At 33.8% G+C, this 27092-nt stretch overlaps 1 protein-coding gene across 5 annotated transcripts; it reads right to left on the bottom strand.

Moving 5' to 3' along the window:
- Positions 1–1100: 1100 nt before the first annotated feature.
- LOC113497144 (mitogen-activated protein kinase kinase kinase 15) lies at positions 1101–25985 on the bottom strand. Of its 5 annotated transcripts, none has more exons than XM_026876538.1 (25): positions 25795–25985; positions 25507–25712; positions 24127–24321; positions 20688–20857; positions 19931–20209; positions 19057–19227; positions 18123–18235; positions 16787–16988; positions 16115–16235; positions 15425–15594; positions 14791–14971; positions 13993–14193; positions 13448–13598; positions 12851–13065; positions 12252–12347; positions 12035–12174; positions 10930–11079; positions 9725–9820; positions 8136–8229; positions 7233–7418; positions 6548–6812; positions 5653–5794; positions 5110–5226; positions 4006–4236; positions 1101–3487 (listed from the first exon to the last, which is right to left on the bottom strand). In XM_026876538.1, the coding sequence occupies exons 1-25, from the start codon at positions 25841–25843 to the stop codon at positions 3217–3219; spliced, it is 4212 nt and encodes a 1403-aa protein (XP_026732339.1). In that variant the 5' UTR covers positions 25844–25985; the 3' UTR covers positions 1101–3216. The 5 variants fall into 5 exon arrangements, with proteins under 5 accessions (XP_026732339.1, XP_026732340.1, XP_026732343.1 ...); XM_026876539.1 differs by having other exon boundaries at positions 16115–16223; XM_026876542.1 differs by lacking the exon at positions 7233–7418.
- Positions 25986–27092: the final 1107 nt, after the last annotated feature.

Here is a 27092-nt window from a genome sequence, read left to right as displayed (position 1 = left end):
GCAAACAACATTATGAAGAAAGGAAGATATAAGAAAAAATACGATGCCTATTTGTTCCAAATAGGTCTCAAAGCAAAAACTCTTGGCATATTAAGCAAATACGTCCAATTTCAAATTTCAATTAAAACTTCTTAAAAAAATAATCTGAAAGTTTCAAACAAAACAATAATACACCTAATATTAATGATTTTACATTAAAGCTATAATTTTAGTAGTTTATTTTCTACTATTTAGCTCATATTAACGCGAGACGTATATAGTAACACTTATATCTACGTGGTTACATAACTAACTTCGAATACTCAAAATCAACCTTAAAAATGTTTTAACACAAGAAGTTACATAAATTAAATACGTAGTCATAATTTTCATAATTGAAGGCATTGGTGCTGCCGAAGAAAAAAAACAAAAGGACAGTATTAACATGTTTCTCAAAAATAAATAGAAATTTAGGGACTAATTTGAAAAGCTTTTTTTTAAATAACATAATACTGGATTAATAGCAGTTAATTTCCTTACACAAAAAAGACATTTCAAATACGACCATTAATGTAACATCAGATTTTTTGATGCTATTTTTCACCTTAAAGTGACAAATACTGAGACTTAACACCAACTTAAAGTTGAGTCTGAGTATTCGATTACAAGAACAAATCCAAGTTACTCGGGTTACTTAAACATTTTCAGCGTGTATTATAAACATAAATATTCTATCTACATGTATTTATATAAGGTTTTGTATTTGTACTTCACAACAGTATTACTGAGTATTGTTAGCTTACCTTAGGAGTTAGGGCCTGATACCACTTCTTAAATTAAGAATTGCAGGTGTGGAAGAGAGAAAGCACTACTCGGCGTAGAGCGGCATATCTTTCCACAACTGTAAGGTGGTAGGCAATAGGCTATTTGAAAAAAAAAATTGTTTAGTCCGTCAGACAGATTTCCTAAAAATATTGGACATGTATTTTTCATTTTATCTTGTAAACATAAAATGAATTAGATATATTGAAATAACATCTCTTGTGACGTCACTAACCATTACGCTTTTAACTAGCAAGTGATGCCACTAGCCACCACTACCATACATTTCATCATTTTAAGTGCTTTTTTATCTTCATAGCTTTTCATTGATGTGATAAAACCGATGGAAACCTATCTGACGGACTTCTTAGTTTTTTTTAGTCAAATACCCCATTTTTAACAATATGGTGGTGTGACGTCGTAAGGCAGTCGTTATACACGCTGTATCATTTGTTACGTACACAACATACAGGCAAATATTTGGTTGAATATCTAAAAACACTAAGTTTGTTTTTAGGTTAGATAATCGATTCAATATCTTAGTAATACTAGCTATATTATTAATTAATTATTGATTAAGCCTTTCACGATCAGATCACGAAATATATTTACGTTTTAATAAAATCTTTAGTTAATAACAGTAAATATTATCTTATGAAAATATAGTACGCTATTAAATATGTATGTAATGGCACTCAAAAGAATATAGCTTCTTAATTATTGTGTATATAAGATTTTGTGGGGCATTTATAAATAGTTAATGCATGATCGAATGTGACTGTTATACGTGAGATACTTAAATTAATTAATATTTTGTTTACGTTCTAATTATTATTGTAAAAATAACATTGCTTTTATGTGATTTGTAAAGTGTTACGTTGTTTGGATTCGCGTTTACTGTAATTGACAGATTTTGTTTTAAAGTGGTATATACTTAATGGATGAGAATAAATATTACGTTTTATTTGTGATTGAAAATAACCAACGCAAAAGGCGCTACATTTTTAGTTTAACTTTCGTTCGAATCAGTCAACATTCAAAAAATATGACAAATGTGTTTAATTTTTATTTGTGGCAACACAAACCAAGCATTAACAAGGCACTTATTTTACCATCACAACACTGTAGCACCATTCTGATCTTTGTGCAACAATCTTTTAAAAAAAAATCTGCGTTTCTGCCTAATATTATGCTTAATAACAAAAAATATATATTTACAAAAGACTAGTAACATTAATAAATATATCTATATTTACATAATTATTCGGATGATACACTCAAGGCCTCAAGCGGTTTTCGTTATTATATTAACAGCAATAGCAATTTCAACAAACTATCTTATGGAATTTTGAATTCCTATTTGTGTATTAAATTTTGTTATATCTATAGCACACGTGTGTTTTATGACCGTCAGATATATTTGTGACGTATTCATTCACTCATTCCCTTCATTCAAATGAACACTAAATACCAAAAATTGGTTTTACCACAAAACGATTTTATGTATGCACATAATTCTGGTATTCCCTTAATTAATACGGTCGATAATTGTGTAGCAATTTTAGCTGAATTGTTTGTTTTTGCTCGAAACACTGGTCAATAACCATAAGTACAATTGTATTTTGATAGTTTTTATCAGACCTATGCTATCAATCTGAGTACAGGGTTTAACAGCTTCACCGGACTTTCTGAAATGGCTTCAAAGTATATGGGCATAAAGTTCGTTATTGTTTAATTGTTACATCCAAATCACTAAAATAGGTTCGTTTTGCGGTATCACCATATTCTTTTTCAATCTATCAAAATATAAACAATATTGTCTCGAAAAATTGCTTATCACTTTAACGACACAACCAAGAACGACCAGTTTAAGCCAAGTCTGTTAATACAGTATTGAGCAACTATGTTCAAAAAATACTTTCATTTTAGCTAAGCGTAAGTAACACTACTAATTATTACGAATTACATTACTAACCAAGTGCGTTACTGTGTTATTAAAATACGTATTAGAAGTCCGATTACGGCTTACCATCACGTCTTCAAGTAATATTGAGTGTGTGGGACAGAGATGGCGCTCTACGCCGTTTCTTGCGCTGTCACGTTTCCACAACTATAATACTAGTTAAAGTCGTATTGGTAGACGCTCAGACACTCAAACAATGCACACAACTTGACCAAAGCTTACCAAAATATTAAACATCATTAAATGTAGCTACAAAAAATATTAGCTTATTAAGACAGCGTTGAGTCTAATCGCGGTTTAACTACTTAAAATTCAATCAACCGCAAATCATTTGCAGCTTTATTACAACGAATTTAAGTCTAATATCGGTGTTGAAATAGTTTGAACATGTTACCGACTGTCACTGGTCGTTTGATAGACCTCTACTGCAGAGTGCACCATCCGCGCAGTAGTCAAAGGTTGACGACGCCGTTCTCCAAGTACTCAGCTACGCTCTCATCTCCGTTCACTTGCTGATCTCTGATGACTATAGTTGGGTTGTTAGAGCACGAAGAGTTGTTGGATAATGTTCTTCTGGTTGTTTTACATCGCTGGCACTCTACTACGACGATGGAGTTTGTGTCCATGTCTGTTTCTGTACTACTTGTTCGACGTAAGTGGTTGGGACTGTTGTGAAGGCGGTGTTCTTGTATCGCTCGCCATAGTCGGAGTTCGATGCCTCCTCTGTGGAGGAAATTGAAATGCAAGTTAAGTTGATGTATTAATAAGGAGGAAGGGGTATTTTTGTTGTCATCAGTTTTAATAGATGTTTATCAGAAAAATAAGTGACTTTCATGAATAATAAACTTTACTTAATAATGGGTCGATATTTCAAGTTTTTTAGTTTAATATCTATGGTATCTTAACACAAATCCTTTATTTATATAATTATTCAGTCTTATTCTTTGCTTTAGTAACATGCACCAAATTGACATGGTAACCTATAAGAATATTTCACTTAACGAGTATTCATTCACTTTTCGATAGGCTTGCTCCTACCACCAGCTATTTGTAGGCCGTTCTTATTTTAATATAACTATAGTTTGTAACTAAATAATAAAAGTGCTACTAGTAGCCCCATCTAGTTATAATACGTACCTTCTTACATGACCTATTATAAAATAAAACTTTATTCTGTTTCGAACTATTGTGTGTATCCTATAAGCTGTTATCATTGTTGAGAGTAATAGTTCAGTACTTACTTAAGATTAAGCCTAGATATGTCCTCCCTCTGCGCGTGTTGCAGTAGATCTGCCAGCGCGTAGCGTTGCTCTAACAGTACAGTGCCAACATGTATCGGTAAACCTCGGGCCGTTACCCATTCTCGAAGCTTCGATGCCTCTTCTAGATCTGTTTCACTATCAATGACGTCACTGGTCTCGGCTGAGCTACTTGCCGGACACTCGCTTACTACCACTTCTGGAGTGCTGGTACTGAAATGAAAACAAATATTTAGTTTTTATGTTCTATATAAAAACTAGCTGTCCCGGCGATCTACGTACCGCCTAATCGTCGTAGATCACAATGGAGACAAAATATTAAGGGTGGACAACCCTTATCGCTTGGAGTTATGAAAAATAGATAGTAGCCGATTCTCAGACCTACTGAATATGCATATAAAATGATGATGGAGGAGTACGGTAACTAACATCGTGACACTGGAATTTTATTTATACACCGTGATTTTTTAGTCGTCTTACAAAAGCAGCCCAGTTCATGTATCCAATGACTAGAACACGTTCATGATAAAAAAATAGGTATTTATGAGATTTGAATAAATTTAAAATGCAATTTTTATTCAATATTATGATGCAATTCGTAGTTTTTTAGAAACACAGCTCTGTTGCGAGCGCGGTCCGAGCCTTGTAACAATGGTGAGGGGCGCGGGCGGCGGCGTTTTTATCATTTTTAAGAGTATTTTCAGATTTCTCTTGTTTAATTTTTCTTCGTACTTATTGTCTTAATTGATGATAAAAAAATAATAATCGCGCCTAGGGGTGTTTTACGTCGGATACATGAACTGGGCTGCTTTTGTAAGACGACTAAAAACGTAGTCAAGGATATAAGGTATAAGGGTTAATTTGTTTTATATTGAAGGAATTAGGGGAAAAAGCAAACCAGCTCTAATAAATAGTAACATGTAGAGTAAAAGATTTAAAGATTAAAAAGATTTTAAAGAATTACGTATTCATTGATTAATTCTATCATTTTGATGGCATGATAGGTATCGTATCAAAAGTACTCGTCTTAATGGGCAGAAATAATTTCTCTTAAATAAATAAGTCTTTCAGCAAACAAAAACTTACCGAGACTTCTTATCGACTAGTTCTCTAAGGATCATTGTATGAGTCTTCTGTTCCTCCAACATCTGCCGCAGTAGACTCTGGTACTGTTGATAGCTCTCTAACAACTCCTGATGTAATCTGGAAGAAAGTATAATTTAAGATTTAATATAAGAAAGATTAATTTAAGTTGGTTATCCACCGATTATAGTAGAGGTTATACTTTAAAAACAACTGTTTGCTGTGGGTAAAGGAAATAAATATAATTAAATTACATGACAAAAAGGTATGTAACTGATTTTTACGTCGTCGGTCACCAGTGACCGATCGATGTGATATAAAAACCTAAAGACATTTTCGTCAATACATAATCAAGTAAAACGTCCCGCTAACGAAAGAAAATTTAAAATCGGTCACCGGTGACCGATATACTGACCGATTTACATTAGATTATTCAACCTAGACTACAAAGAAGCACTTATTGAAAGTCAATTTTATCGCTCAACCTTAACGACATGATCCATTCTATCTGAAACTAGACCAATTTACATGATATTCAGTACTTACTTTTGATTTTCATGTCTCAATGCGTGCAAGGCGTGTGTTTCTCTGGCGGAGTTGGCTGAGGAGAGCGCGGAGGGCGTGATGTCGGCCGCGGGGGCTGCGCCGCCTCTGCGTCCGTCCTGACCCGCTAGGTTGGCACCCAGCTCTGGAAGTGAGGATTTGGTATTAGCAGAGTTTGAAGATTTGTCATTTAGTGACTGGGCAGTTGTAGATCACGAGAGGGATTGATTCCATACGTGGAGGAAGAGTAGGAAGAGGCATAAGAAGTGGAATATTTGGAACAATTTGTATGTTTTTAAATAAATAAAATAATAAATAAATAAATGCGGACAACATCACATACATTGTTCTGAACCCAAAGTAAGTTGCTGAAGCACTTGTGTTATGGAATTCAGATACAACGAAGGTACCACAAACACGCAGACCCGAGACAATGTAGAAACGTTAATTTTTACATTGACCCGACCGGGGATCGAACCCGGGACCTCAGAGCTAGCGACACCTTGAAACCGGTGCGTACGCCACTCGACCACGGAGGTCGTCAAAGCAGTTTAGTAAGCTCACTGCCGGATATGACTGCCGAAACCACTGTGTTTTAGCAGTCGTTTAAGGGAGTGGTTAAATTAACATAATCATGATACAATATGTCCACAAAAGTAGGATATAAAATAATGAAATAAGGCGGTTATTTTCGACCCATAGTTTACTTGTAAAGTTTTAACTTAAAATGGATCCTTATTTTATTCAAGTTTCGTTGCTTATTTATCACACGTCATAGAATTAAAACGTACTTTATTACAAACAGCTTCTTTATATCGAAGCAATAAGATCGATTGCCGTATATTAAAACCTTAGACGAAATCGTACACAAATATCTGTATTATTAAACTGAAATTACCTGGAGATAGAACAGTGATAGCAGCCTGAACAGCATTCCTCACTAAATTATCCAAAGCGAACATCCAATGAGGTTTTATGCTGTGCATCCTAAGTACCGCGTTCACAGCCTCTTGGAACATGTATATGGCTGAATGTAACTCATTTATGGCATTCGAATCAAAGTCCAATTCTTCCTTCAGACTAGTTATAGCTTGCTCTATAACGCTCTTGTCTTGATCCATTATGTAGTCCTTTAAAGCACAACGGAGAGTTTCTAGATGGTTCTGGAACAAAAATGGGTTGATGGGTATACAGGGTGTGTATTTTTAGTTAAGTATGAGTAATGAAAAAGTTAGTGACAGGACAAGTTACAAATATGGTTCAGCTATATGATCACTAAAGCATGCAAGTTTTGAAGTTCGTATAAGTTAGGTTTATTTGTTTTTTGAACTAGATTTTTTATACGATACTGGTCATAACCAGGTTCCTTATCAAATATTAAAAAGGGTCCAACTTTCTGAAGCTTGAAGGGAAGCCAGTACATAATCAAAGAAGGTTAACTAAATAATTTTTTATCTATGAAATAAAGAAAAAAAACTCATTTAAGTCCATAGTTTTCCCCTTTAAATTTTGTTCTACGATTACTACAAGATTTATATCGATAAATTGATTCATTTCTTAATTTCCAGGAAGTTTTATCTTACCATAGTGAGTACAGTAGTTCCGAAGTCTTGATGAACACTCAGCATCCACTTAGAACAGATCATCTCGCTGTCCTGCTCTAACACACGGGATAGTGTTAGCCGTCTCTGTGAGTCCTTCTTGAGTAAGTAAAAGCCGTCATGTTCCGGACCGTCTATCGAACAACGCGGTACGTTTGGCATGTCCACCTAACATGGAATGAGACACTTACTAATGAGACAGTTACATGTTAAACTATAACAATAATGTTGAATTGTTTGACGTTATGTAAAAGTCTGAAATTTATAGCTTACTTTAGCTGAGATAAGACACATATAGAGAAAACAAAGGTACATTACTGTACACAGTGTGTAGTAAACAGGTTTCATTAATTTTAAATTGAGAGTTCCAATCTGACTTCTCGAACTTACAGATCACCTTAAGGAAGAAGAATAAATTTTTTTTTTTCAAATCTCTCTTTTTCCATATAGCTTTGAAACGTGAGATAAAGACAAGGTACAATTTTATTATTCTGTCACCATTTTTAAATTTCATATACGTCCGGTCATAACTAAATACGTCAAGCAATTCAAAAGATAGTGTACAGTGTGATCTAAAACGAGGAATCAAACTTAGGGACTGGCACTTGAAAATATTTGGTAACTATATTACAGTGTGATTTTTGATAAACTATTTTAAACGTATTTTATGAGAGATTTTTGCAGGGGATATTTATCTTTTGGACATTAAAACAAATGCAGAGTGGAATCGCAAACATTCCAATAAAATATTTTTTGTCTAATCACTTATCATTTATTTTCGACTATGAGGATTCTCTCTTCGTCAACAGCAAAAATCTCTAAACTGATACAATAAAACGTTTAAAATAGTTTTAATGTTTATATAAATGCACAAAATATACTTACTTCTGGCGACAGCAAGCCTCCCGATGAACTTCTTCGATTGAGGAGGGTATCACTGCCTTCCATTTCATCCGTCGACGGCGTATTAGGTAAAGTACTAAAATATAACCATTATAAATCGTATACTTGAAATACATCACCAGATCAATGCAGCCGGTTTCACTAGGCAAGTCTTAAGAGAGATACAAGATATCGCCGTCTCTTTCGGACTTTTTTTGTACATACGAGAACGTTCACAAGATATATTAGATTCATTAACTATACGTGAACATATAGTTAATGAATCAGTCAAGGAAAGATCACTCCCGAAAATTTTAAGTCATTGTTTTTTGTCATTGGATTGCTACCCACTTTTTTAACTGACCTACATATACCTCATTCAGACTATCTTGTAGCTCAATTAAAACGTGTCAAGTTACGCCGGCCGTTCTGTACATAAAAATGTAAGTAAAAGACATTATCTCACTGAATAAGCGTTAGTACTGAATGATTGAGCATTTACACGAATGACTGATTGTTAAGATTGATTTCAAAAACCACGGATTTATTGATTGAATGGTCTGATTGATAAACGCTGAAACATAAGACTTTGAGATGAGCAAAAAGGCATGAAGGCAAAATAATAACGCAAACATATGCATGTGAATACATAATCTAAAAGTTTGGGATCCAAAACATGTTTATTTTATGTAAACTAACAGGTTTTCATTTAAGAGAACTCTCTATTATATTACAATTATTTTCTAGTTAAAAAGATATTTGCTGACTGACTGTTTTTAAAAGAATATTGATAAATAAATAAATTAATAATTTGTAAGAAAACAAATAGTTGTCTTCTTCAGCGTTTACAAATCGATTGTGAACATCTTAACTAACTTAAAAATGAATACTAAACGTAGAATAACTAATTCATAACCAAACAAGCTTCGTGCTCACTACTTATAAATTTATAATGCATTTAGTGATTTCGATTTCGAAAATTTAATGCAATTTTTGAAGACTAATTCAGTTTCTAGTTGTGGTGATCGTTACTTGTGTTACAAAGAACAGGTAAACTATGACAAACATCTCATATTTAATTAATATTTACTAATTTCACAACATTTCTAGTTTTTCATTAGTAATTATTTACGTGCCCTTTGTAAAACATTAAGAAGACTATATAAGATGTCTTTGTCTCATGCTATTTATACTAGTGTGCAATAAAGAACTATACTTAGGTCGTGCACATTCAAATATCTATTGCTACAAAACCGATTTCTTTTTAATTTATTTGAATTTGGGAAACAACTTTGTTTTTCACAAAGACGAAATCTAAACTACTCTTTAAACCAGCCAGTACTAAGCTGCCTGATACTAACAAAAAAGAACATCAAATATAAGAACTATACTGAAACTACAAGATTAAACTTATTTATTTTTAATTTAATTTGAATTTGGAGCCAACTTTGCTTCTTTGCAAAGGTGAAAACTAAACTAATTTTTACTCAACCAGTACTAAGCTTCCTGATAATAAAGATTGATTGTTTTTTTTTTTTTAATTTGGAATAAACTTCAGTTAAAAGGTGCCATTATAAAAATGTGACTGTTACCTGCTACTGGACAAGTCCGGTGGATATATCAGTATCGGTGAGAGCATCGACGAAGCCGTCCTAGTGATTGTAGGATTAGACCGGATCGTTTTCACCCTTGACGGCGGGAAAAAATACACGCTTATGTGCCAAGCAGTCGACATCGTGTTAAGAACATGTGTTAACACGGTCGTGTGGTCTACATGTTATTATTATTACCTAGTTTTTTTTTAACAGTGTGCTTGTAATTGTGATATTATTACTAGAACACTTGTATTTCTTTTTGTTGGATTTTTTGTCGTGGTATGGAGTTTTGTTGGCGTTTTTTGGAGGAAAGCTATTGTAGATTTGGATTTTTTTTTATATACTACTGACTGTGCTGAGTATTCATGAAATAGGGAATCTTAATCTAAAATTTCGTAATACTCACTAGAACTTTTTCTACTTATATTCTCATGTATATAAATCCTTACAAAGGAATGAATATTAAAAACTTATTTTCAAGAATGACGCAAAATCTGAAAAGGATTCCATCTCCTTAGCTTTTAGAAAACTTGTTAACAAATTAAACTCCATATCACGACAGTTAACTTGATGCAACGATAATGTACGAGTGTGAGATTATGTATGCCAATTCAATTCATGTAAAACTCAATACAACATTTAACATAATTGTTAAATTAGCATGTATCCTTGCCCAATACATAAGCTCCCTCTCACCAGATTATGTATGACATGTAAACATCACACAACGTAAAACATGTAGGAAGAAAACTGGTCTCAAACATTTTTTTATTTGGAATTAAGGGCATGCGTTTAAAATGTTTGTTGCAGCTGACTGACATGATTTAACGAGAACATTTATGTTATAAATGAACATTATGTACTTAAAAGGTGTTTTTTAGACACAAACATTTTTGGGTTCGAATTGAAGGTCTAATCAAAATGTAAGAAGAATATTGATTTAGAGTATAAGAGTTTCCTCAATTTGCAAAATGGGCTCAGTACTAGTACATACACACAATAATTGTGATAGGCAAATAATAAGAACAACTTGAAAGATCTACATTAAAAAGTCCAAAATAAAAACTCTTTTACCAGTTCAACAGCAACAAACATTATAAAAGATTATATTATGTTTCAACAATCTAGAGCATTTATTTACCATGCGTTGCAAACTCTAAAGCAACTTTTACATATGCTTGTTGTATATATTCTTAACTCACTCGATTTCCGGAGAACTAGGTAGATTGTTGGCTATACAAGGCTCGGAGATTTTCTTCTGCGCCGTCACTGGGCGAGCTTTGTCAGCTGGAACTGATATACTCCTGCTAAAGTCCATGTTACTGCCTAATCGACTTGAAGGCTTCTTTTTTCTGTTAATACAGTACAAAAAATGTATTCAGGTGTGAGTTGTGAGTGGATAGTTTGGTATATGGTAAAAGTACAGAGTTAAATCTGGACTAATTAATTATTCTACGGTAATTACTTAATACGGTTGCTGAAAGCGGAGATTAAAGGTAAAAATGTTAAATCGAACAGAATTGCTAACTAAGGATATAATAAAATGGGTTGCAATATAAAATATCGGCTATATCTCATTGGTTATCAACATAGAAAACTACGAATTTGCAAATAAAAACTCAGAGAATAAACGTCACGTACGAACAAAAACTAGCTATAACTAAACAATAGTATCATACTTTCATTACAAAAGGAAAGGAGTAAATACTGTAGCGGGTTCCAACATAATAAAAAGAGGGTAGTAAAAGGCTCATTTAGACGGAGCGAGTAATATCTAGCGAGTAGCTATACATTGCCGACTGTAAACTATAACTTGTGACATTAGAGCTATACGGCTCGGCAGTGTATTGCAACTGGTACCATAATTCTCGCATCGTCTAAACGAGGCTTAACAATAATGCCTAGAACTCTCCTACTCACTTGCACGGCGACGATTGAGCGGAGCGCACGAATCGCTTCACGCTTGCAATAAGTAAATAATATAGTTATACTAACTACACCTTTTTATTATTTAAAGCTAAATAGAACATACATTATAGAAACCATACGTATTTTTGTTATATTCCTATACACAACACTTTTTTTTTAAGTAGTTAGTCTGAATCTTGCTGTATTCTGTCGGGATTCAGACAGTTCACTATTAGGCTATTTATAGATTCTAAGTCTACAGTAAAAGTCGAACAAGTCGCTCATTTTGTTGCTTTTCTTATGCTCTTGCTTTATTAAGTAATGCACACTCTCATAAAAAGATTTCCTCACACTTTCTCTCTTCCTAACTTCACATATGAATTCAAAATAAGTATTTACTCGCAAAGGAAGGGATCCTCCAATAGTTCAGCGGCGGTGGCTCGCTGTTCCGGTTCGGGGATGAAACACCGCAGTATGAAACTCTTTGCCTTAGTCGAGAGCTCGCTCGGGATCTCTGGATGCATCTTGTAGTATCCTACCTACACACAAAATACAAATACATATTATATAGTACAGTTGGAAAAAAAATTGAGGTTAATACCTCCTCAATATTTACCTTAAAAAGAGCTGCCTGAGGTGATCCTAATTCTATAAATGGTGGGTTTCCTGTTGCCATTTCTACCACTGTGCATCCCAGCGACCAGATGTCGGCCTGAAATATTAAACGAATAAACACGTTAACAATCGTCAATGTTATATGAAAACAATGATGATGAAATCAAATCAAAGTTTTGAGAGGAAAAAAGTAATGTCAACAGCTGAGGAGTTTCGATTGCACTGACTGCCGAAGAGGCAGGGTTCATCATGTAACCATCCAATTATATTGATGAGTCTCATAAAAGCCACAAGAAAGGGGAAAACGCTGCGAGTCCGTTGGGTATCATACTCGGGTTTCATCCCAAACGGACTTATAGCAATATCACAATTTGACAACGCTTGAAACACTGGTTTGAAACACGGTGGGATGATACCGTTCCCCCATCTCCTCTACACAAACTAGACTTTCTAGTATTCCCGCTACACAGAAACACTACAATGTACAAATACTAGACGAGACTCATGTGTATCCCGACTACGCAGAGCTTATCCACACTAGACGCGAACGTTTCGGTAGAAGTCTGAGTACATATTTAATAACAAGTGTATGTAACATACGGGCGCCCCGTATCCCCGCTGGCCCTTGTCGATGACCTCCGGCGCCATGTACTGCAGCGTGCCCGCGAAGGTCTCAGTGGAGGGGCAGAGCCCGGCCAGGCGCTTGGACGTGCCGAAGTCAGAGATCTTCACGACGCCGCTGTACGTGTTCACTAGCACGTTGTCGCCTTTTATATCGCGGTGCACGATCTTTTGGTCGTGCAGGTATTTTAGACCTGGAACAACAGGGGTTATAAATTATTTGGGAATTTGTGAAAGGTGGAGTTTGATTTTTATACCATACAAATGGGGATAAAAAATTGGGGTATGAAATAGATGTTGTCCAAATCTAAACCCAATAATTTTTCATACCCCTATTTCAAAAGTTCTTTTAGACCGTGACACGAGAATTTTATATATTAGATTAATGTGGATCCGCAACGTTCGGCATTTTGCCGCCGACTTAGTTTCCGCAATCGCTGCAATGCCATCACTATTTTACTCACCCTATTGCCACTTGGGGATTTTTTTAAAACGGTTTAACGGTCTACACGATACAGACCGGAGTTTTTATTTATCTTATTATACGAACAAACAAAACATATCCACAAAATGTACCTTCCAAGATCTGCTTTGTATAATACGCGATGGTAGCCTCGTTTTCCTTTAGCGGTCCCCACTTGGACCTCAACAGTGCGGAAAGAGATCCTCCAGGTACTTGCTCCATGAAGATCTTGAAGTAGTTGTCCTCTGATATCGAACCTAAGTACTGAAATAAGACAGGGAGTTAGCAGATTTTTTTAATTTTTTTATTTATGACTAACTTTATTCCAAATCGCATTATGAAAGCATAATGCTCTTTTTGTTTAATATTTTGTCGGATATTGCACAATCGTGAAGTTACAATAAATTGTTTCCTGAAATGTGATTTTATTTGCATATTTAAACATATCTGTGAAACCAGCTTGAGTGCAGGTTTTTTTCTGCTTTATTGGACTAATAAACGAGTCACTTTACAGTACGTTTTTAAGTAGCAAGTGATGTTTTTAGCCCCTACCAACCAAACTTACTTTTTAAACATGTGATTAAAAAAAATACGGATTGAATATTTCTCGCAATTCTGCCTAATACAGCTGTATAGAATAATCCGTGTATGCGTGTACCTGCACGATGTTCCGATGCCGGAGCTGCGAGTGCAGCAGGATCTCCTCGTGCAGCGGCTGCACGTCGCCGAGGTTGCGCTCGGGGATCTCCTTGACGGCGATGCGCACCTGCGTGCTGAGGTCGCGCGCCGCGAACACCACGCCGTACGTGCCCTTGCCCAGCACCACGCGCTTGTTGTTGTCGTCCAGCTCGTACTCGAACTGCGACATACACACATATCATTCTGTATAATACTGACCAGCCCCGACTTTTCTAATGTACGTTAAACAATTTCTTAACGTTCGTTATTTCGAAAAGGATTAATACAATTTAAACGAAAACAACTTCGCTAATAAGTTTCATTTTAGAACAAACCAGATATTAGCCTATATTCGTCACCCTACTAAACACAGGCCTCTTCCAGTATATCGGGCGATAGCTAACTGGGTTGGCGATTACAGATTACAATATTTTGAATCCCAGTTTCCTCACGATATAATTATATAATTAAGAAAGCACGTCACATCAAAACCTGCATAAAAAATTTAATCTCCCCATTATATTGTGAGGTGTATGTGTGGTGTTTCAAAATCAAATGAGTTTATAATTTATAGTGGTTTCTACGAATCCTTTATGGTTCCAGGTCGACTTAACCTGTGACCCTGTAGACTTCTCAAAGCATACATATAGCACCCAGACACGGAAAAACACATCATGCTCACCACATATACCAACAATAATGCCTATGATGACCTATTGATTTACACCGTGTATTCACAAATGAGACAAATTCATTATAATATAAAACATCATCATACCTTAACCTGATCCTGCATAACACTGGTATCTAAGTCAGTAACTTTCTCGTGATCAGCTGTTAATTCACCAAGCAGGTCGTGTAGTCTCTGGCGGCAAGCTTGCGATGGTAGGAAGATTTGGAAGTCATCGGAATTCTCGCTCACGTATAAGAATAGACAGCGCTCGTCACGTTTGTATAGACTGTGGAAGAAAAGACAGAGTGTAGATTAGTAGTCAGTATATGTATGGGGTACTCAGTATAGTATTCCAGGAAGATTTAGTCTTGTTTAAATTTAAGAATGTTGGTAACCAACGCGCGAATGCTAAGATAGTAACATTAACCCTTGGTATGTTGAAGTCCTAAGAAAGGTAAATTTAACAAAATTATAGTTATTGCTGTTGTTTGCACAGAGATGATGATGCAAAATCATAAACTATAGCAAAATTACACGAATTTTATATTATGGTGACTATTATATTATACGACCACAAAGCATTGTGGCCAGAAAGAAGCAGCAAAATACATATTGTAACTATCAAAGCTACATAAGTGCTCAGACTAGAGCATGGCGTTGTCTGAATGTTTTGCCAGAAAAAAGGTTTAACATTTTGTTTACTTTACAAAAATGACCATATCTATTCTTTATTTCTTACCTATAACTCCTAATCATATCAGAAGTGAACAGCCATCGATGCACCTGCCGGCACTCGCCGCGCATAGAGTCGAGACATAAGTTGAGAATCTCCACGGACTTCTGTTCAGCACCCATATTGACGTTCACGTACGACGGCATATATACCTTTGTTGTTTCTAAGATTAACACCTGGAAGATAATTTGTAGTTTAGTATTATTTAGATTTAGTACTCTCTTGGTTTGTAATTGAGATTAGAAGTGCAACATTATAAGTTAGAATACGGACTAAGAAATGAAAATCAATCAATAGTTTTAGCTAGTAGGTAGGTTCTCAGTATCTTTTCCAAAGCAAGCGAAGTTCAAAATAAAGACTGCAAGCCGAGGAGGTCACAACCCACTGGGCACGATGTGTCGTGAGTTCGATCCTTACGTAAGACAAGCGTTTGTGTGATCCACGAATACTTGACATGGGGTTGGGTGTCTTTTTGCATGTAACTTGAATGTTTGAGAAAACCCCCACGGGTCCTTAGTTGGACGTATACCACTCAGGTATCCGTGTAGTCTTACTTATTACTTTAAAAAAAGCAAACAAGAAACAGAACTTGAAGCTATACAGCATCCAATACAACTTTGATAACAATAAAAATCAAATATCTGACGCTAACAACTGACGTTAACATACTGAAAATATAGTACATGGTAAACTTACAGGAAATCTAATAATATTTTCACACTCGCTCTTAGTTGCCTCTACGAAGTACTCCATCCAGAAAGAAAAAACTTGTTGTTCTGGTGATGTCTCCTCACTCTTCCTAAACCTGGAAAACAATCTTCTCATTTATAATTTTGTCCTTTTGATTTCAATGATTGGGATTAAAATAATTATACACTGTTGTTATTTTACTGGTATAAAGTAAAAACTGTGAATATTGTTCAACATTAAGCATCATTTAACTTACAAAAGGTGCTGTTTAACTTACAAAAAGTTTATTTACACAAAGGTCGACTTAATGACGTCATCAAGACAATATCTATAGTCAGCAAGTTTTTTGGCTTATAAAACAAACTAATAAAGAAACAAATGTTGGTAACACACACATAACTACTTTTAAGATTACTCTTTTTAAAGATTTTTAGTCGCGGCCAAGAACGACAATGAAAAAAGTGAACTATCTAAAACAACTGTCTCAATACCATGACAAAAATATTTCATAGGCATTCATTTATTACTGTGATCTGCCAGTCAATGATTTATTTATTTATCAACTTAAAACTATCATTACAGGAAGGCATCACCTAATGCGACGGTTAAGCGCCACGTATTTATAAATTTAATATTAACCATATTGATGATATTGTTAAAACATAGAACTTATCTCACCTATCAATTAATTCAATATTTCCAATAGTGGATTTCAGGTACCAATTCGGTGGTTTGAGTTTGAACATACATTCTGCTGCCTGTATCGCTTTCACGTAGTCTTGGGCCAGTACTGATATCTCGAAGAAGGTGGCTACGTCCCAGTAGTCTTTGAGTGAGGATAGACTGCCTTTCTTACCTATTAAATGATTTAATACCATACCTGGAAAAAAAAATGTTGGAGGATTCAATAAAAAGGTTATATAGTCAAGGTATCATGTTGAAACAGTTCGATATGCATTATTATAAGATCGAGAAGATTAATAGAAGATATAAGTTAGGATTTTTTAATGGAATTCCTCGAAGATGAATATTTTCCATTGTATCTTCGCTCCTATTAGTTTCAGCGTGGTGGTATATAGCCTAAAACCTTCCTCGATGAAAAGTCTATTCAAAACAGAAATATTTTTTCAATTTGAACCAGTAGTTCCTGATATTAGCGCGTTCAAACAAACTCTTCACCTTTATATGTATATACATAGATAAGTCACCCATTGCAAGACGAAGGTTTATGTACCATTTATCTTCCCTATTTATTGCTAACAGTGGACAATTTCGTACAAAAGTCATATTGGTTTCGCTATCTCCTGGGGCTGCCAGAAATACTTTGAAAAAATATACGTATAAAAATAGGGTTGAAAACAAACATGTAAGAGGAAAACCGACTTCTAATTTTAGGTTCAATCGAAAGGAATGTTTAGCTTTATTATAGTAGTGCAGACAAAACGCAGCCATATTATTACGTATGTGTTTCTATTGTTTGAAACTTGTCGCAGAGCCAAACACGAAAGCTTAGATACAGCGTCGATTATCTACGATTTATTATGTCAAAATATTCATGATATATGAGTACATAAAATTATTAATTCATTAGACATCAGTCGGCCTGGCCCAAAGCCAGAAACAAATAAAAACAATATAAAGTTAATAGTTGATTCGATGTAATGGGTTGTAAAACTAGGTATTTTAAATGTTTTATATTTTAAACTGTAGTTTATTGACCACATTAAGAGGAATGTGGTTTATAACAGATTGTGGGTAAGCTGAGTTTTAGTACCTAATTATTTTAACAATGGTGTTTGTAACAGAAAACAGACCATTAAGTCATGTAGGTAGGGTATTTTTAAATCAATGATTTAATGAATAAATATTTTTTTTGTGGTGACTAATGACATTTTGAATGTCAAAGCATAAGGAAAAATAAAATATTTTGATTGCCTCTATTTGCTTAAAACTAGTTCGACAGGTGTGCTTAATAAACTACAAATCAATGATAATGCTAAAACGAACAACTTACCAATATGTTGTAATTCTTGAGAATTCTTAAAGTCATTACCAGCTATTACTAAAAGTGTTGCTAAATTAATTCCCGCGTATTCGTTTGGTTGCACTTCAAAACCCTGTCTGTACCTGAAATATTTGATAAAATAATCTAAATTAAAAGTATATAAAAATGCATAATCAAGTTTTCGACAAAACAATTTTTGAAATTGGATTTCTTTTTAAGCAAGTAACGCCTAGTACACAAACGAAAATTGTTATTCAGACTAAGTATTAAATGGGATTTTATTTAAAGTGCAGAACTTGCAAGCATTAATACCCAGTTCTGTCAATATTATTTGTGATGTCTCCATGCTAATGACTACTCTTAATTTTTTTATGCACTAGGTTTCAATATAATTTAAGATATGTTAGAAAAGGTCATCATGTGAGTTGGTTCGCCATGACTCATATGACCAGTACTCCATTTAAAATCAATTGGGTAGTTATCAAATATCAATATGACCATGAGACACGACATCTCTAAAAAACGGTGGAGCCAGACTCTCGAAAGAAGGGTTCTGCACCATTATCCAAATATACGGTAAAAATCATATATATTTGATATGTTGGAACCACTTGAATATTAATTTTGTTTAACTTTTTGGTATTTTTTGTCATAGCAATAGAATCGCATCATCTGTGAACATTTCAATTCACACCGTTTGGGGAGGCCTATGTCCAGCGGTGGACAAATATGGGCTGATAATGAACATTTCAACTGTGTAAAATCAGCATCATTAATAAGACACGGCTTGAAACAGACGGAGGTACATGATCCCTAAACGTACCCTATTTTAAACATTTTTATATGGCGCTAATTTATACCGTTCAACTCTATGTACCTACATTTACTATACCTATATCTACAGAAATAAAGAATTATTTTTATTTACTTGTTAGCCTCTTACCAATGAATAGCATTGTCCAAGCTTTCCTTGTCCGAGTGTTGAGATTCAACGAACTTGTCCTTGTATATACGCCCGCATAGGCACAGCATATCAGGGAATCGATTCTCTTTCTTCTCCAACGCCTTGACGCATACTTTGAGAGCATTCTCTCTGTCACCTTCTTTATTCCGCCTTAAAACACAGAAATTTATTAATTTATTTAAAATTGCTCGCATTATTAAATGATTCTTGCTTGCGACCTCCACACACTCAGAAACTTTCTAATAAAAGCCGTTTCTCGATAAGCCATGTACAAAAATGTCACGAGCTTATTGAATTTATGGGAAAACGAAAGCATACACAAAGGAGTTGTTTAAAATACAGACTGTAATTCATCGAAACACGTTGTAAATACACCACAATTAAGGGTTACTTAAAGTACAGATAGCTAAAATGAATCCGAACAAGATATATTTTTAGTCCAATTAAAACACCTTCCAAAAACAAAAAAGACCAACACTGGCAGATGTTTCTTCGCGTAATTAAGATGCTGGCTGCTGTCTCCAATTTAAAAGGAAATTACTATTATTAGATTCATAAAACGTTAATTGGTATCAAGTTTTAAAATCCTTTGTATGGTCAGACTAAAAACTTTAAATCAATGAATACATGCCGGCCTTGTACATGTATTAACATTATATCCTAGTTAGTAAAACAAAAAGGTACTACGTTCCTTTGACTAGATTACAAACATTTTTTTTTCTTTATCGGTTCCTTTGAGAAATTTGTTTCGTTCCATGTCAAGCAAAAGTTCTTATAAATGTATAAGTTTAGTTCAGAAATGGCGTACAGTCGCGCAAGTAAACACATTTTTGAGTCCAGAAATTCAACTTACCTATTCATAGCAAACGCATACAAAAACCTAATGATAGGCATATTGACATAGTTCTTCCTATTCATAATGGTCTTCAGATCATCAACGACCTGCACTATAGCGTCATAGTCTTGTATTTCACGGTAGGATATTAGCATGTTGAGGATCGTGTCTCCGGAGAGAACAGCTGGGTCGTCGAGACGCCGTCGCATTGCGTGTAGCATGTTGGCAAGCTCCTGCCCAGAGTATGTCTCTCTGGCTTTACGGAGGTCCGATAGGAATTTCTCTTGGAGATGGGCTCTGAAATTAATGTAAAAATGTAAATTGACGAACTTTGAATTTTATGTTTATCTTACTTTTGTTATACTAAAGGTTGTAAAAGTTGCATAATGTAATAGATTTTCTCGAAGTTTTATGTGTAAGGAATACATTTTTGGCTTGTTAATTAACAGCTTTAAGTTTAGAGCCTGTTATTTCTAGATTGGGATTCACGCCAATCAATAATGGCATTTTATCCATTCATATTATTTTGTACTAAAATATTATTATTAGATTAGATTAGATTAGAATATTCTTTATTGTACACCATGGAATTACAGCAGTGATTCTTAATACATACAATGTTAGGGTACAATGGGTACAATTGTATTATGTATTACATTATTTTTGTGAGGCTTTTCTATTATGTCTGGGATAAATCTCAAATAAGCTACATTAAATTCATAAAAACAGCATTTTTTTAGAAAATATTAAACTATCCTACACATTCCATACTCACTTCGTTTGTACTTCAACATCTTGCAATATATTCTTGAGTCTCAAGGTCAAATGGAGTTTAGGGTCCGCAGAATCGTCGCCCTTGAACTTGGTCGCTGCAGGATTCGTCGTCACACAAGTACCGACATCAGTCAGCTTGTACGAAACGAACAGGAAGTTGGGTAGTGATAACTGGTAGAAGGAAAAACCAAGTGTTTCATTCAAGTACATGAGTCATTCATTCAATAAATTAATTGTATGCTTTTATTATTCTGTAGTCCAAGTTTAGAATTGCCCGAAGGTTTGAAAACGAGTTTTATTATACATTTTGCATTACGATGGTTGCTTTTTATGTGCATTGATTTTTAGTACTTTTTTATAATTATAGGTGTTTGAAATCAAAAGTTAACTGGTATCAACAGTTGTTCAACAAGATTTGTTTCAGGAAATGTTTTTATATCATATCAATGAATTCTTTTGAGATTATAATTACATTTACAGATAAGATCGCGCATGCCTGTTATTATCGGATTAACCAATATTTTAATACATTTATACAGTGGTATTTATGAGGATATGAATGGATAATTTCTAACAATTTTATAGGAATGTCTTTGCTACATTCATGTTTATTTTAACGAACTATATGAGCAAAAAACTCCAGTTCTTGTAAAGTCCAGTAAGGGCTTAATCTTCAAGTTTACATTTACACTTTTACTAAACATTTAAGCTGATAAAAATTGATGCTACATGATAATAAAATAAATTTTTATAATTCATCTTTTACTATAAGATAAGAAAACCCTTAATTGCAACCAAAATATAGTATATTTATCATTATCATGTTACAAACATCAATCATAATCTATTATAAACAATAGATAAATATAAATAAATGGTGTTGTGTTCGCGTTATCTTGTGTATGGAATTTTGCCTCCTACGCAAAATCTTAGACGCGACGATGCATATCTATACGTATTTGAATGTTGATTCTAGTATAGACAAATGTATTAATAATACACTAGCTGTGTCTGGCAAGGATATAGCTGTTATTGTGTTTTTGTTTCACCTTAAGGGCATCGCTAAAAGTATACTGAAGTTTTATTACAATTTTATATGTGTTTTAAAAAAGCTTACAACATAATGTACATTTTTATTATTTCGGGATGGAATGATATATTTAATTATCATAATAGTCAGATAGGTCTAGTCAGGTAGCAGGTAGCAGTCTAGTAGGTATAGTCAGATCTTAATAGCTAAGTCAAGGGTATCGTGTTGCCCAGGTAGATGGATTGAGGAGGTCAGATAGGCAGTAGGATTCTGTAAAACGTTGGTAGCTAGATTCAATCGATTAGACTGGAAGCCGACGCGAACATAGTTGGGCTAGGCTGATGATTTAATATTTCAAGGAAATATAAAAAATAAACCATTGGAATTCTATTGTATAAAAACTTTGAAAGCCTTGTATGAGGCATACGACTATCATGTGAACACATTGTTGAAAATTATTGTTTTATAAAATTTACAACAATAGATTTTCCCTGAAGACATTAAATAAAAGTATTGTTTGCATACGAACTATTGTTAATATACCTATGTGAAATAAACTTAGTTCAGCAAATTGCAAATATTAAAATATTACATGAACAAAATTTGAATCTGCATACAGAGAAAAACTCGCCTCCTAAATTGAATTAGGCATAGAGATGTTTGAATTGTCATTCTACTATGATTGAAGATGAACAGGACAATTTGTCAAATTGAGAATAATGGCTATAGTAGTGCATATACAAGACATAGTTGACAGCGCCTTGATATTTGAATAATAGAAAAATTGCAGCCAATTCCTGGCTAGATAGTGTTTCTCTATGAGCTAACCATAACGGGAAAATGATTCTTATTTTCTGATTGGTAAAGTATTTTATTGAAAAGCAGATCGGAAACCAATTGACTGTCATTCTAAGTTACTAATATATTTTTTAACCTGTCTAATGGCATCTTTTTAACGAATATTTAGAACACATCATTCTTATTTTAAACCGGTAAACAAAAGACTAAGATAAATTTTCCTCTGCCCGAAAACCACAGATAGTTACTTCCATGTACTGTTTTCAAACTGTATGGTGATAATATGAGTCATGAAGTCGTGAACCACTTGTTAGTAATTACGGGAGAATAAACTTTTGTTTGTATGTATTAACACGATTGCATCTTTAATGTCTTGAACGGGATAACGGAGACAAATAAGATATGACGTCGAAATTAAGATAAGTGGGTGTTAGTATTAACAAACATTATTATTTGTATGTATGTATAAATTATGTGGTACAATATCGTGGTTTCTTAGGTTTACGCGAATGTTAGACATTGAAGTAAAACTTTTTACGGATTTTATCGCGGTTTAATTTAAGGGAAACTAAATTCTTGAATGTTCATTTCTTTTCTTGCAAATCTTATCACAAATCTCTTAGCAGTTTTTGCAATTCATCAGAAAGTATGTCTACAAAAATATTCTCAGAAATATATTGTTATTATATTGAAGTTTGATTTCTTAGAAATGAGCGCATGACAAAATTGAAGAGTCAAATCCGTCTGATTTGGATGTCAAAACAATGATATTGGATATCACAATATTGACCTCTTACTAATTTGAGTCTAGACTTTCAGGGGGGTCAATTATTGTGTGTGTTTTATAACAATACATGTTACGTATGCATATCAAGAATTCAGAATAATAGTATTGTTTTAACAACGAAAACATACAATTAACTTCGGAAAAAAAACTACTAAGCCAAACTTGATCAAACTTTTATGAAACAAATTAGAAATTTCACGTTAAATGTAAAAAATAAAACAAAATCAGTTTGTATTAATACTCAAGATACCTAAAATTCAATTAAAATTTATTTAATTTTGATTCCTGCAAAATTAAATGTTAAGTATTATTTTTTAAAGCCAAACATTTTTAAATATGCAACTAATATCATTAATGTGAGCTAGACAAATTGTTGTTAATTAATGACCTGACTAGACAGATGAAATTTTCTTTCATCCGTTCAATTAACATACCTAATTATTTGGCTGTCAAAATTTTATTTCCATCATCATAATGAAAATAATTTAGCCTAAAAATTTGTTACTAACCAGAGCAATTAAAAACTTGTCATCCCAAATTATCTGATATGGTAGCATGAAGATAGACCTTGAGATATGGCTAAAGCAGTCTTTTTTACTAATAAAAGCACATCAAATATTTTAAAGAAAGATTTGAAACTGTACAAATTATATTACTAGCTGGCTCAGCAAACATATATTTTTGCCATAATGATGAGTTGTAGAAAAAAGAATGTCCTATGAAAAATAGACGCCCCATTCACAGACCGTCAAACCGTTTTGGAGAAGTTCAATTATGTACACCATCGCACAAGAATTTTATATATTAGTTAGTATTATTTCATACCTTAAGTCTCAGCGTAGAATCAGCATCAACGTCATTGTATAGCAGAACATTTTCCTTCATATCAAAGCTCTCCCGAACCCCCAAGTGGTACAGCAGCGAACTCTGTTGCAGCTGCAAACTGAGGTCCACCAGAGCAACGTCAGCATTGTAAAATGTGTCCAGCACATTTGTCTCACCGAAGTCTAACTTTTCAAACTGGAAAAGGTATTGGACAGTTTAGTTTTGGTATAAAATGAAATAGAATAGGTGTTACACCTAAATACATGTATGGAAAAATGTATGAAAGCAGATAGGACATGAAACTTCGATAATAGGTATCGCCTGGTGTATAGCCGATAGTAACAATTTTGATACATGATTTTAATTATTGTTTTTCCTTTGAATATTTGTATTTATTTGCAAATACCTTTATTACTAAGTATTACTGTATATTTATAGAAAATCTGTTTTCAGAAAAAAATCATGGACCAATATTAATATGTACTACAGATTTCTTAGAAGTATTATAGGTCAGATAGGTTTTTAGAGGTCATAATGTCATAAGCAATAGTTTTTATTCAGCTTGGATTAAAAAACTATGCCACCAATACAAAGGAAAAACTCTAGATACAAGTTCAAATGCCTGTTTTTATTTTACATGAATATAACTACTTTGTTGTGTCTCGAGAACTTGGGTTTTTTGCACCACATTCAATAGTTCTAAAAATTTGCAGCTTTTAATCAATTTTTGCCTTTTAGTTGATAATTTCGACTATAGTATTAAAGTATGCAGAAAGAACAAAATTCATTCAAGGTACATGACTACCATAAATACATATATTCCCAAGGTTAATACACAAGGTCGTCATGGCAATGGGTAATTAGTATAATTCCAATTAGAAAATGATATAGACCCTTATTGTTACAGTAATTATAAAAAGTTAAATTTAGTAATGAGAGATTAATTTTACCTGGTAGACTCAATAAGCCCATTGTTTTTAATTATTTTAAACTTAATTACCTATAAACAAATGGTGTAAACAGATAATGTTTTATCTTTTAAAAAATTCCAGAGATAAGATATAATCTTTCAAATTGCTAACATTCTAAAAAATCAAAATTTCGATTCTTTTTATTTCATAATAGTGCAAGTAATTTAGCTCATATCAACAGATTAACAGAACAATGCATTACAACCTTCAATACCTAAATTAATTGTTATAATTCGAAGTGGACTTAATTCAAGGGAATAAAAATTTCCATGAGTAACATTCTTATTTTTGTAATAGTAACTTAGGCAACAAGAAAGTGCCGTTTGAAGGACATGTTCTGTCTTAAGGTAAACAAGGACATATTTTTTAGAAAATAAGTTGTTTATGGTAGTTTTTAAAGGTAACTTACATGTATGTGATGTAAATTGGCATTGACCAATTCAGATGCCAGTCGTACTTCTTCCAAAGCTCTTTTTCTGTGAGCTAGATTTGATGTTTGGGTTATATCGAGTACACATGCTATGTCCATCCGGGGCCTCTGGTTGGAGCCCCCCGGCTGGACAGTCGCACTGGACCCATCACTGCACACACTCTCGCAGATACTCCTCACTTCCCCTACAAAAATAACATTTCGATACAAAAACTGAGCTCAAGACGAAAGCGGAAAAACAAAGTTCACAGAATCACAGCATCGCACCTGTATCTTCTAACGTCGTGGAACTGTTCCCACCGCCAAATGTTATCATTTTCTCACGTGTTTATTAACATTTGGATAGTTTATACACACATTTCACATTCAATTTACGCAGCATAAAAAATAAATTCCACAACAAGTATTTGCGGGCTTGTGTTATTTAACGTTAGTGATGCGACACATACACATTTACCAACATATTTACTTTTTTAATCTGTGATATGTTGGACATGGGCCTCTTAAACTTAAACACATTTTTTTTATTTTTTTCCCTTTGTTTTGTATTTTGTCTTTGTCAAGATTAACACACCTTTGTAGCTATAATAAACAATTAAAGGAAGCCAACTCTAAGCATGGACATATTTAACGACAAAGGGTCACCTTCACTAGTGTTTTTCGAATTAAATTAAACTAACAAAGACTGACGAAACAAGCATACCGGAAAGTAAGTCTTACCGAAAAAAACATTAGCTTTACTTTTGTGTTTGTCGACAGTAGGACAAGCATTGTGTGATGAACGAATGTTTGTCTTGATTCTGGCTGGCTTTGTGCATATGACCGAAATGTAAGTGAATGGTCCCAGGACACGAATGAAAATTAAAAATGATCTAATCTCGTCCTTCTTAATTTTGTAAATAGGTAACATTGCTAGTTTATCAGTTTTTGATTTCGTGACAAGAGAAGAACAATTGACGATCAACATTTATTTGTGTTGGTGATTATTTTATGTTAGATGTTAACATCACTATTGGTGGCCTTGAGTTGACGACTCCACGCCATCTTTCTGCAAATATTTGCAACGTTGAAAATGTCACGTTTGTTTCGTTTGTATATAAACCACTAGATGTCGCAGCTAAAAATATTTATAAATGTCGAAATGTTTATGAACCGTCGTGGGAAGTGGTACATTATCCTTAGACTTTATTGTTATCTGGCACTGGCAGAATGAAATCAATTTACCTGTGCCTGGTATCTGAGCCGATTCTAATAATATCTGTTTTGATTTTTTTACATGCTTATGATAAGGTGCCTAACGATGTAGAACATAACTTTCAGTGACATTAAATTGTTTTACATGGGATTCAGTTTTAATATACACCAGAGCATTTCTTAACTTTTTGTCCTTTGTACAGAATATGGGTCTGCAAGGATTGAGGAAGTTTATAAACTTACCAAAACGGAAACGGCTAACACCTAAGGTCATTGGTTTCTGTATACGGTCACGCCAAAATATTGTATAGGTTTACCCACAGGTATCTTTTCTGACACTTTTAAATATTTTCAATTTGAATAAATTTCAA

Source organism: Trichoplusia ni, chromosome 9, assembly GCF_003590095.1.
Source record: "Trichoplusia ni isolate ovarian cell line Hi5 chromosome 9, tn1, whole genome shotgun sequence".
NCBI classification, from domain to species: domain Eukaryota; kingdom Metazoa; phylum Arthropoda; class Insecta; order Lepidoptera; family Noctuidae; genus Trichoplusia; species Trichoplusia ni.
This window is presented reverse-complemented; position numbering and strand designations above follow the sequence as displayed.

Excerpts from the sequence above, each read along its gene's own strand:
- LOC113497144 (XM_026876538.1), bottom strand. The coding sequence starts at position 25,843 with ATGATAACATTTGGCGGTGGGAACAGTTCCACGACGTTAGAAGATACA. Across the intron at positions 13,599-13,992 it reads GGCATCGGAACATCGTGCAG|TACTTAGGTTCGATATCAGA; the intron begins GTACACGCATAC and ends GTCTTATTTCAG. Across the intron at positions 5,795-6,547 it reads TATCACTGTTCTATCTCCAG|AGCTGGGTGCCAACCTAGCG; the intron begins GTAATTTCAGTT and ends CCTCACTTCCAG.